Source organism: Borostomias antarcticus (assembly GCF_949987555.1).
Source record: "Borostomias antarcticus genome assembly, chromosome: 1".
In the NCBI taxonomy this organism is placed as follows: domain Eukaryota; kingdom Metazoa; phylum Chordata; class Actinopteri; order Stomiiformes; family Stomiidae; genus Borostomias; species Borostomias antarcticus.
Window position 1 is genome coordinate 29,078,495 of NC_140234.1, and position 13,275 is coordinate 29,091,769.

Below are 13,275 nucleotides of genomic sequence, written 5' to 3' on the forward strand. Positions count from 1 at the left end.
TTTCATTGTATGTTGTACCCCATGCCCTTATGACAACCAACTTGAACTTGGAACACAGGCTGCACAACCATATCGAGGGTTTTCAGATGCCGATGCCATAGCTAGTGTAACTGATGTCTTCTGAGTCACTCGCTAGAAAAGTGTGATTTAATTCATTTGAGTTAGTTTTGAGTATTTGAGGGCAATCCACAGCTAGCCAAGTGTAGCCAACATTGGGGAAGATTCCTAACACGTTATGCTTATGTTTTCACATTCTTAGAACAAATGATTGCTAGCTGGGTAGCCAACTCAGATCTCTCGATTACGTTAGGTCACTTAGCACTAGCTCTCACGCGTCTACCCCACAGTATAGATTGCTAGTGGTAATAGAACACACGTTCTGCTTTAACATATGCATATTCCATTACACACGTAATAGCCTCGAATTGGTTGGAAATTGTGTATTTTATGGGACAACAGTCACTGCGGTAGGATAACGTCTCGGCCAACGTTGTAGCCTAAGTGCTAGCTAGCGCTAGCCAGACACAGCTAGCTAATGTTCGCACATTGCATTGATCGGATGAACGGTCTGTGCGCGCTTGTTTACTATGCGTGCGTGTTTCAAAAAGGGGCGGAGGGGAGATTTAACCATCTGAATAGAACACACGACTAGCTAATGTTAATGTCAAATGAAAAGACATTCCAATATAAAAAGTTACGAAATCCTAAAATGATAGTCTCTAGCTAGAAAGAATAGCTCACATGCCGCTATTGAGAGATTCTCAGCATAGCACACTGTTCTCACCTCAATCCCAGACCATCCCAGGAGCTGTCAAGTCCCACAGCAGATCGCCCCAAAAACGGTCTTTCTAGTTGTCCAAACGGCCTTAGACCACTGATTCCACTATCTGCAATGTATATCAATAACATTTGACAGAAATAATATGGTCATTTCTGTCCAAAAAACAGACCACCTTGAATTTCTAGTTTTTAGCTAAAGTAACGGATCTTTCTCTTTAACTGTGACGTCAGTTCGCCTGAGTACGCGCGTGGATTGGTCCTGGACAGGTTCGGACGTCATCGGCGTACAGCCTCCCACGCGATCACCTTGGTGACGGACGTAAACATCACACAAACTACGTTCTTTCAGAAGAAAAATCGGTAGTGAGGAACAGACGGATGGCTGTCCTGACCATACAGTTTTCAGCACTCCCCACTTTTTAAAAACAGAGACATTCTCATTAGGCAGTGGAAATAGGAACTACTGCTAGAAAATGTAAGTGAAAATTAGAATGATCAAACTACGCAGAAAGTATTATAATTTAGTACATAACCTAAAGGAATACATTATTTTCATCCACTTCAATGATTTCACCATATTTTGTTCCCACGGGAATCTTCTCCTTCATGCAAAATGACAGACAGAAAACATTACAGGGGAAAATGTGTGGAGTACATTACAAACGCTGTAACACAAGACAACATATGTCAGATTCTCAAATGTATACAATGCTTTGGTCAAAATACATTCTTAAAAGCACTTATTACACAGCTCTCTGAAATACTCAATTCTGACTGGACAATCAACACATTACAGTCAATCATTTCTCAATAACTGACGACGTTAAAGGCGACGGAGCAATAATGACACTGGAATGTGGGTAGCTAATTATCCAGAAGCAGTGGCATCCACATCTCAAACAGCATCAATAAATGGAATGACACACTGTAGAAAGAAGACTACTGTTTATTTTCATACCATGATCTCAGATGAGTAATACAGAGTATAGACAAATGACATCAGAATACTCATCTGCCAGTGGGATTGCATTCAATTATATAATCTCATACATATAACCACTTTTTAATACATACCACTCACATTTACCTATATCACTTGTGTATATGCCTTGTCAACATGTTCCATGTACTGCAGTAAGGGGGCTCAACACGTTTGCACCGCACTGGTGCAAACCAGGGGGCAGACAGACAATCATAGAACAGTGTCCTACTGGGTGAGCTGTCTGATTCACCGACAGCAGTGTATAGGGGTCTCCCTGATGCGCAATGGCTAGATGTAAATTCTCCTCTCTAATAAGAGGTCTTTCTTCAAATAATAACAGAGTTCCCTTCTTAGAGGCCTAGGGAGAATACACACCTCTGCTGGGACCCACAGTACCTTAGAGGGACTGGGGACATAACCTGGTTAATGCTGCAGAAAAGCTGTCATACAGATGGCTTTATAGATCATTTTAGGGTCATGTCTAGGCACAAAGCCACAATAACTAGGCTAGATGTTCTGTAGCTTCCCTACCCATGAACAAACACAATGTAAAATATAACCGCAAGCCGTAATGAAGGGGTCCTACGGTCCCATGCCCTCATGACCATGTCCGATGCCCATGACCGTAAACAGGAGGGGAGACTGATGGGGGTAGACTGACAGGCTGTCCCTGCGACATACTAGCGTCATGTCCAGGGGGTGTACTTGTACATCAAGCTGCCTCACGCTATAGAAACAGTAGACAGGCTCCTGCCCTATGGGCCACTAGGCTCAAGAAACATTGGTTCTCAAAAGGCTTACTTACAAATCTTGCAATTTTGAATATAATTACTCGTCCATACCACCCTTGGCACAGAATACCCAAGAGTACACGTGTGCGATGGTGACTGAATCATGTAAAGCGCTCATGAGGAAATTTGTTTTAAAGCGCTATATTCACATTAGCATTTTTGTGCCAAAATGGTCAAATTTCAAATGTCTGTAATTTCCTTGTTTTTGAGATATCTGCATATGCTTCGACCTGGCGGTGCAACATGGTAGTGCCCTCCTCATGCCCATGTTAGAGAGACATGCACCCTAAACAAATGTGTGAAATTGCAGATTTTTTTCTGGACCTTTTTGTAGGTTTTGCCAAATTTTCAAGCTGCAGAAAAATCCATCTTAGCGGACATTATGGGTCCAAATGGCAAATTTGTTCCCCATGAGGAATGGCATGGTACCAGGTTTCGTACATTTTCATCCAATGGTGTGCACTAAATCTGCTTATTATAGCGCCACCTATAGGCGAATCATGGTGACTCTTCGCGGCATAGTTACTCTAGGTCTATAGTGTGGACAAAGTCATTTTTCGCATTTTTCGCCCAAGACTTTTTGAGGTATTTGCCCATTTCCAGGAAGAAAATAATAATACTGGCAATAACAATAGGTTAGGACCCCTCAATACTTGAAACAAAGGAGGACCCCTACATACTTGAAATGAAACAATGCTGAAATGTTGAATGATATATTCCGGATGTGGTCATGTCATTCTAGAGCAGTTTCTCTGAAACACACTCGGAGAAACCTGTGAGCTACAATACTGCAGCAACCAGCCAGCCGTGGGTCCTCTGAGGACTTGATATGGAGGAGAGTTTGATGATGCACATACATACACACTCACACAAAATAACTATCATGCAGACTACAAATCAATCACATGGTAAATAAATAACTATTCAAACATTATACACTTTAAATACATAAAACTCTACCAGAGTGAGTTGATCCAGTATCATTGACTATTCTATGTTCATGCCAGTGCCATCCCAGAAGGCTGACGAGATGTGGCTCCATCTCAGCTTCAAGGTCAAGGAGAGTGAAGGACATTCTCTGCAGATCCAGTGTGTATGAAAGCAGTAATCACTGGAATATAACATACTGTACTCATACTGGCTTAGCTCTGCTGACTAGCAACTGTCCAGCTACAGGCTTGGTTTTGCTGATACAGTACCATCTGTCCATCTATTGACTTACCTCTGCTGATTAGCATCTGTCCAGCTACTGGGTTTGCCACTCAGGATAGAAAAAGCACAATGATGTAATCTATGATTATGATGATTATGAGTCTATGATCAGACAAGGCAAAGGGATTAATAACGCAAAATATTCAGACCACAGCCCAATATACAGCCCAATAAAGACTTCTCACCAAACGCAGTCTATGGTCAGGGGACAAAACTGAGCATGAATAATAATATGGTCCGCGAGATCCAGTGAAAGATTAAACAAGTGGCCATAGTAAAGATAGTTTGAAAAGTAAGGTAGGTACTGTACAAACAATCTGGTGTATTGTCTGGTTCAGTACCACATAATTCCCTCTGTCTCTCAACAGTGTGTGTGTTTGTGTGTGTGTGTGTGTGTGTGTGTGCGTGCGCGTGCGTGCGTGCATGTGTGTGCGCTCTGGGGCCTCATTTATCATTGTGGATACACCGTTTTTCATTTACAGCTGATTTTTGTACTTGCTTTTCTCCACAAATAATGTGATGTATCATGCCAAAACTCGATGGGAAATATTGTGAGATATATACACAATTCTTCCCATGGAATTTTGTAATACATCACATTATTTGCGGAGAAAAGCAAGTACAAAAATCAGGTGTAGATGAAAAAGGGTGTATCCACAATGATAAATGAGGCCCCTGGTCTCTAAGACAGACAGGCTGCTCTGTCAAAGCCAGGTGGAACGTTAATCAATCAAACCTTTTTCTTTCTTCTTTTTTTAAAACACCAACACAAGGACAGAGATCAGTCACACCCTGTTACCACCTGTAGAGGTGGCACACAACACATAATGTTCACTTAGTATGTGTGTAAATGTGCATTAGTGTATGGTGCCGTGATGAGAATCAGAATAATATATTCCTGATAGAGTCCCAGTCTGGCTGTGGATGCAAGGTTGGTGAGAGGATGGAATCTGAGGGGTTAAAGGAGTAGTAAAGGGAACATGCATGTTTAGCCCTGTTTTAAGGTTACTTATGATCATATACAATGGTTCAGATCAAAACGTTGACAAAACTAGCACTTTTGAGAAAGTCTGATAATTGCTCTACCACCGTTTTGGTCATACAATGGATGTGGGTGGGCACCGTGAAAAATCATTCAAAAAAACATTTCAAAGACAAGAAACTCACCGAGGTGTTAGTTGGCGTTCTGACATATAATTCGCCATAAAGTAAGATTGTAGTTCATCTGGAAAGGCTTTTTAAAAATATTTAGCATAGAACTATTTAGTCGCAGCACATACATATGTAAACTAGGGATGGGCATTTTCAGTTATTGTAATACTCGAGTACTCTATATTCATAATGAACGAGTACTCGAGTACTCGCTGTTCTGTAGCCTACCGTAAAAATAAATCCGGGAGGTCCGTGGCCATCGATGTAGGCCTACAGTAGGCTATGTGCCCGATTAAGTAAACGTGCCCGACTGTTTAGAAATTATCCCGACGTATTTCGTTATAGCGAATTTGCATATGAATAAACAACCAGCAATTTAAGACATTCAATCCAATTGCATTTATTAAAGAACAAACGTCACAGTGGACATACTGTGTTCTTTAACTTATCTTTTCTGTTCGTTTGGCGTCACATCATCGTGAGCTAGCCGGGCTAGCAAATGATGTGATTCGGGGTTGTTGTCCAGTCGTCTAATTCATTGTTTCGTTGTGCTTTAACCGCATGTGGTTGAGCTGGTTTGCTTTGAGCTGGTTTGCTTTGAGCTGGTTTGCTTATGATAAGCAAGTTTCCATAAGTATTTCCAGACTGTACTTTTACAAGCAGCAGACATGTTGCGACTGATGTGAGTAGCCTCACGCAGGTAGCCAAAAGCACAGTGCGCAGGTGCATGTATAACGAAGCTTTTTTTTTTCATAGTGAAACAATTACTCGCCATGGTTACTCGAGTACTGACGTCAACAACGAGTACTCGAGTACTCGAGTACTCGTGCCCATCCCTAATGTAAACTTCCGCAAACTAGGTAGCCTAGCAACGTAAACAATAACAATAGCTACCGTAAGTAGTTCCGCTTCCTGAATCCCCTCTGCGGATTGATCTACACATCTACAACGGTTGCGTCAATACAAGTTAATGGATTTCATAAAATGATCAATAAAACCCTACAGGATTCATACTTTAGGGCGAATTTGATGTCAGAACACCAACGGACACCAATTACCCCCTCGGTGAGCTTCTTGTCTTCCCACCCACATCCATTGTATGACCAAAACAGTGGTAGAGCAATTATCAGACTTTCTCAAAAGTGCTAGTTTTGTCAACGTTTTGATCTGAACCATTGTATATTATCATAAGTAACCTTAAAACAGGGCTAAACATGCAATTTTCCCTTTACTACTCCATTAAGGCAGGGGGGGGGTAAGAGGATGGAGTCTGAGGGGTTAAGACAGGGGGCGGGAGGGGGGGTAAGAGGAGGAGGGCTGGTGGGATTGACAGGGGTGGGGTGGGTAGACTGTAGCACGTGTCCTGGCTGGGAGAAGTGGTGATTGGCCCTGGGACACTGGGGCAAGTCTTTGGGGTGCCGGGCAGGTCTATAGTGTCCTGGAGTAGGTATGTAGGGTTCTGCAGCAGGTCTGTATGGCTCGGGGGCAGGTGTGTGGGATTCTGGGGCAGGTCTGCGGAGTTCTGGGACAGGTGTGTGGGGTCCTGGGGCTGATCTGTAGGTCCTTGGGAAGATCTATAGGTCCTGGGGCTGGTCTCTAGGTCCTTGGGAAGGTCTGTAGGTCCTTAGGAAGGTCTGTAGGTCCTGGGGCTGGTCTGTAGGTCCTTGGGAAGGTCTGTAGGTCCTTGGGAAGGTCTGTAGGTCCTTGGGAAGGTCTGTAGGTCCTGGGGCTGGTTTGTAGGTCTTGGGGCTGGTTTAGGTCCTGGGGCTGGTCTGTAGGTCCTGGGGCTGGTTTGTAGGTCCTGGGGCTGGTTTAGGTCCTGGGGCTGGTTTAGGTCCTGGGGAAGGTCTGTAGGTCCTGGGGCTGGTATGTATATTATGAGGAAGGTCTGTAGGTCATGAGGAAGTTCTGTAGGTCCTGGGGCTGGTTTAGGTCCTGGGGAAGGTCTGTAGGTCCTGGGGCTGGTATGTATATTATGAGGAAGGTCTGTAGGTCATGAGGAAGGTCTGTAGGTCCTGGGGAAGGTCTGTAGGTCCTGGGGAAGGTCTGTAGGTCCTGGGGCTGGTATGTATGTTATGGGGAAGGTCTGTAGGTCCTGGGGAAGGTCTGTAGGTCATGGGGAAGGTCTGAGGAGTCCTGGGGAAGATCTTTGGAGTCTTCGGGCTGGTCTTTGGAGTCCTGGGGCTGGTCTTTGGGGTGCTGGGGCAGGCGTGTGCAGTCTTGGGGGAGGGTCTGTAGATCCTTTATTTTATTCTTTTATTTAACCTTTATTTAACCAGACAGGCATGTGGGGTTCTGGAGTAGGTCTGGTAGTTCCAGATTACCAGAACGGAGGAGGGAGGTCCCAGCTCTGGGTGTCATACTGAGACAACCTCACCCACAGCTGAATGCTAACCAGAACCAGAACAGTCAGCCAGCCAGAACAACCAACCAGTCAGCCAGCCAGCCAGCCAGCGTGGGTCACTTGTTCTTGGGCACCACAAGGATCTGGTCCCCGTCTCGGATGCTGTAGGAGTGCAGTGCGCGGCTGCTGTACTTCATCTCCTCGGGGCCGAAGGCGCAGAATTCTTCCTTGTCGATGTAGTAGAGCCTCATGTTGTTGGTGGACAGCTGCACCACCGTCCTCAGCTGCTTCTTGAGCTCCAGGACCGTCTGGTCCAGCCGGATGCTCACCTGCTCCACCCGCTCCTCGCACAGAACCTCCACCTGGGCATGGCAGCGAGGACGCAGGTCCACCTCGGCCAGCGGTTCCAGACGTCCGTATTTAGTCACCAGACAATGGTACCTGGAGGAGGAGAGGGAGAAAGAGTCAGGTGTGTGTGTGTGTGTGTGTGTGTGTGTGTGTGTGTGTGTGTGTGTGTGTGCACACGTGTATGTGTGCATGTGTGTGTGGCATGGGGAGGCAGCCTTTGGAACACCCTGCCAGAGGACCTGAGAATGTCTGAGACCGTGGTCACTTTTAAGCTAGATCTTAAAACACACCTTTTTAACATTGCTTTTACCACATAGTTTTACTTGTTTTAATATCTTAAAGTGTTCCTAATTTGTATTCTGTTTTTATATTTTTTATTCTATTTTACACTATCTTTGAATGTTTTAATTATTTTACTTTTATTGTTTCTTTAAAATCTGTTCTCATAGTCTTTACATGATTTATGTTTTTAATCCATCTCTTTTTATGTAAAGCACTACATAGATTTGTCTGAATGGTGCTACAGTATATAAATGAAATGACATTGTCATTGTCTCACCTGTCAGGTAGCTCCTCTTCAGGGTAGTCCAGATGGTAGCGGATGAAGAACCTCTCGGCGTCCTCCCTCTCTCCGTCTGTCACCACGCTGCCATTCAGACTGGTAACCGACGGCAACCTGACGGAAGGAGGAGGGGGAGGAAAGGAGGAGGAGAGGGAGGGAGGAGGAGGAGAGGGAGGAGGAGGAGGAGGGGGAGGTGGAGGAGAGGGAGGTGGAGGAGGTAGATAAAGAGAAGAGTTGAGAGAAGAGTGACTGATTGATGAGACCGTATGATACAGTAGGACAGGATGAGATATCAGTCCATAATGTGCTCAATATCCCTGATGTACTGTAGAACTGAATGCACTGCAGTTGTACATTGGGGGAGAGTCCTGGGAGAGAGAAAGGAGAGAAAGACAGAGGGAGAGAGAGGCAGAGAGATAGAGAGACCTACTGTGCGGAGAGAGTGCGAGAGAGACCTGCTGAGCAAAGAGAGAGAGAGACCTACGGAGCAGGGAGAGACCTACTGTGCTATCATGAGACTGCGGCGTTCTGTGTTGGTGTAGGTCTGTAGTAAGGGGAGCCCCAGCAGACGAATGTCCTCCAGTTTGGGAAAACAGTTCAGCTTCTCTATGTCATCCCATCGATTAAGACCTGACCAACACACACACACACACACACACACACACAGGAGGTGAGACACACCCACATGCTCAGACACTTCTCCAGTCACGGACCCAGACAGACCCCTCCAATGCTGAGGCAGGAGAGTACAAGTTCAAGTAGGTTTATTTGTCATACTGTATGCACAGGACACGGGTATGATGTACAATGAAATACTTACTTGAGAGCTTCTCCTTGCATAGACAGCAAAACAAACTAAATAGAAATAAAATAAGATAAGACTAACAATAAAACAAGTGCACAGCAAACATATCTCAAACCCATGATGCGTGTTCCTCTATGGATGCAATGATGTATGTAATGTAATACACTAACCAATGAGCATTCTAAAGGTCATTAGAATCCTAAAGAGAACTCTACTGTAAAAGAAACATTAAACAAGCCAAGATGGGCCGGACGGTGGGGTGAACAAGAAATAAGAAAACCAGCAGCAAATGAAATAAAACACATAAAAATACAATAAATACAAATTACAAGAATGTACGGAGCATAAAGTGGGGAGCGTTGGGAGGGGCTACCTGAGTTGTGCAGGTTGATGCTGCGGAGGTTGGGGAAGAGGCGGGGCAGCAGGTCCCGGTCCTGGATGGAGCTCAGGTTGTTGTTGGCCATGACCAGGGCGTCCAGGCCCGGGAACATGGGGCCCAGCTTCCTCACCTCCGACCAGTGCTGCAGACGGTTGTCTGTGATGTGCAGCAGCCGCAGCGTGGGGCAGGGCACGGAGCAGGGAGACACGGACGTGTACTCGTTAAGGCACAGGAACAGCTCCTCCAGCCTGCAGGGGGCAGCGGAGGGGAACGGAGATGAGAGAAGGAGAGAGGAGAGGAGAGCAGAGGAGAGCAGGGCTGAGGAGAGCAGAGGAGAGCATGGGACAGGTGGGGAGAGGAGAGGAGAGGAGAGGAGAGGAGAGGAGAGGAGAGGAGAGGAGAGGAGAGGAGAGGAGAGGAGAGGAGAGGAGAGGAGAGGAGAGGAGAGGAGAGGAGAGCATGAGACAGGTGGGGAGAGGAGAGGAGAGGTGAGGAGAGGTGAGGGAAGAGGAGAGCATGGGACAGGTGGGGAGAGGAGAGGTGAGGAGAGGTGAGGGAAGAGGAGAGCATGGGACAGGTGGGGAGAGGAGAGGAGAGGAGAGGAGAGGAGAGGAGAGGAGAGGAGAGGAGAGGAGAGGAGAGGAGAGGAGAGGAGAGGAGGAGGCAGTAGAGAGGAGAGAATGATCTTATAGGGCATCACAGACAACAGTACAACACTGGGATGCATTTAGCCGAAACAGTGCTCACTGACTCTCACTCACGCACGCACGCACACACACACACACACACACACACACACACACACACACACACACACACACACACACACACACACACACACACACACAGTCTTACTCTGGCATCTCCCGTGTCAGTGTGTGCACAGTGTCCCAGGACACGCGTGTGTTGTTGAGAACAAGGCGCGAGACGCGGGAGAAGGCCTCGGCACAGCGCGGCTCCAGCTCCGCCCCTCCCAGCGGATTGGAGCTCAGATTCAGGAAGTCAAGGTTGGGGATATTGGAGATGATCTCACTGACCTGACAGAAGAGAGAGACACAGAAGCTCCTGAGGCCATATCCCTCTCTGACCAACTACTGTACACAATAGTGAGCTGTAGTTGTAATTCAATAAGATAGAATTCTACAGTCGAAGACTCAAATCAAATCAAATTTATATATCTTTATATATATCTTTATATAGCGCATTTCATACACAGAGGCAACACAATGCGCTTTACAGAGAGCAATGGGAGGGTGGGCATAGGTCCCACCCCTACATATTCCAGAGGGAAGCAAAAAAAAACAGTTTCACCCGGGGGCCAGAGAAGTGAGCTGTAAAAATTCTTCCCTGACCTCTCTCAACGAGACGATCGAGCAAGCTGTATGAGGACTGCCCTCACACAGTGGCTAACATCAATGTGGATGCTCCCAGCAGTATTCCTCAGGCTACACACTCTGATACAATAACCAAGAGAGTTTTGAGCATTTGTCGAATGCAAAATGAGACAGACGTTCTAAAAAATTGCACCTTACCTCTGCTGATGTATCTTAACATCTCCCCTGTAAGCAGTCCTATGGCTCCTGGAAGAACCTTTTGATGTGAGCAGATGTGTGGGTGTGTAAACGGGGGGGGCAGCCCACCCACCTGGCTCCAGGACCGCAGGCTGTTGTGGGACAGGTCCAACTCCACCACGTGGGCACAGAAGGCAGCGATATCGGCCTGGTATCCCGCCGTGCTGATACCACATCCGTTCAGAACCAGCACACTGGGCAGGTTCAGCCGGTCTGAGGGAGGGGAGGGGAGAGGAGGGGTGGGGGGGGTGGAGGGGAGGGGTAGGGAGGGGAGGGGTGGGGGGTGGAGCGGTTAGGTGTAGAGAAGCTAATTCGGCTAGAATGCATGTCTTGTTCAAGCCTGGTTGCTTCAGATCTGCTCCAGGGGGAGTGATATCATCTGTGCTGTGTCCGTGTGCTTATCTTAACTTGCTTTGGATAAAACCGTCTGGTAAATGACTAAAATGTCAGTGTAATGTAATGTAAATGTGCTGAGTCTTCACTGTGTGTCTCTGCTGGAGCCCTCACCTTTCATGGGCGAGCCCTGTGGCCAGGGCCCAGACGGCACCACCACCACGCCTATGCCGGGCCCGCGGCGGCACGGGAAGTTCTCTGGGCTGTACTTCTCACTGATCACCTGCATGAAGCTCCGCCCCTCCTCCTCAGACAGCTGCATTGCTCCTTCCCACATTTCCTCTGTCTCCGCTGGCTCGACAAAAACCACAACAATCCAGTTATATAAGAGTTATCCTGCCTCATAGAGGGGTATCTTTATCTATAATATCCCATCCCAGCTTCATTTTATACTTAGAGAAAGGGTACTTCTTGTGTTTTGCGTTCATTTGTAAAATTATAATTTTTGTAAATTGTAATTTTTAAATTTGTAATTGAGTATTAGAATTTATCTGTAGCATAATCTTGGTTAGGGTTAGGGTTAGGGGTTAGGGTTAGGATAAGGGATGAAAGCTACTTTAGCTATCAGTCAAAACGTGTTTTTTGGGAATAACCTCCAATGGAAGGTGATAGAGACCTAAATTCTTTTTCCGCCCCCCCATAATCGGGGTCTAGCTTTCGAACGCGACCGGCCGCGAGTCTCTACGACCACCGGAAGTGGGTGAAATTGCAAAAAAACCAAAAAGACTGACGTGGTTTTCGGCCGATAACTCCCGAACCGAAGGTCGTAGGTCAAATATTTTTTTAGGGTTAGGGTTAGGGTGAGGTTTGTTAAGTTTTACGAGGAACGCACCCCGTAGGACGCCATTGCGACCCTTGGTGGTCGGTGCGGACACCGGCAGCAAAATTTCACTGTGACTGTACACCGTACATTGCATGTGACGAATAAAAGGAATCTTCAATCTAGAATCTAGAGGTTAGCCCGTCAGCTCGCGCCTTATTGAGGACAACGGTTGACATGTTAGCCAGTCAGCAGACCACTCAAAGGTTAGCCCACCACTCGTAGAGGTTAGCCTGTTGCTATGATTTGAACCACAGCCTAAATAGAGCATAATTACTTACAAAAAACAACAGTTGCTTGTGATGATAAACCTAGGTCAAGCCATCAGGCTGACAGGCCCCAGTTTCCCAGAGACCGGTTTTGTCTCTGTTGTACCTGCCGCCGGATCCTCCTCCACCTGCTGGCCACCTCTGCAGCTCACCGCGCGCTTCCGTTTCTGCATGGACGACCTGTCGGTCAGAGAGATACCAGGAGTTCACTTTACAAAACCAGAATGAACTGGGAATCGGTAGCTAGTAGTACCCATCAGACTAAATAGGAGTGGGTTTTTTTCTTACTCCAGGATGGCTCTTGGTTGGTAGCTAGCTCCTGCAGAGACGACCTTCCTCAGTCTGCTGTCCTCTGTAGCCGGGCGCTGGAGCTGAGGACTGGGGCTGGACCTGAGGAGCTGGATTAGACAACTGTTGACTTGGCAGGTAGGGACTGGACTTAAGACAGACCCAACCAGCAGGTCACAGTACTGGGAAACAGACATATGGGATGGATTGTTAAGAAAAGACTTGGCCACGAGATCGAAATCATTAATACTATTATGGCCTGATTTGGTTATCTGCATCTGATAATCCACCGGTCCACGACAGACAAACTGGAAACAATCAATGGCTTGGTGGTAAATATTAGACTACACTGCACTGTCCAAACAAAGGATAATGCAGCGGATATAGAATAAATGGGAGAATGGGTTTTCCTCTTGCATCTGCAGCAGATCCTTTGTTGTGACAGCTTGCAGTGACAGGACAGTATTAGCTAGCAGCAAGCTGGCTGTCAAGTGTCACATCGACGTAAAAACGGTAACAAACTACTGTACATCGATAAGATCAATTACAGACATATGTCTAGGTGACCTAGGTTTTGAA

The 13,275-nt window shown here is 46.5% G+C and overlaps 1 protein-coding gene across 1 annotated transcript; it reads right to left on the bottom strand.

Moving 5' to 3' along the window:
• Positions 1-1,821: 1,821 nt before the first annotated feature.
• Positions 1,822-11,596, bottom strand: tbcela (tubulin folding cofactor E-like a; the record flags this gene model as incomplete). The annotated part of the gene is made up of 7 exons (XM_084442789.1): positions 1,822-7,702; positions 8,169-8,285; positions 8,675-8,801; positions 9,350-9,603; positions 10,211-10,392; positions 11,000-11,139; positions 11,434-11,596. The coding sequence occupies 7 exons, from the start codon at positions 11,594-11,596 to the stop codon at positions 7,378-7,380; spliced, it is 1,308 nt and encodes a 435-aa protein (XP_084298915.1). The 3' UTR covers positions 1,822-7,377.
• Between the last annotated feature and the right edge of the window lie 1,679 nt (positions 11,597-13,275).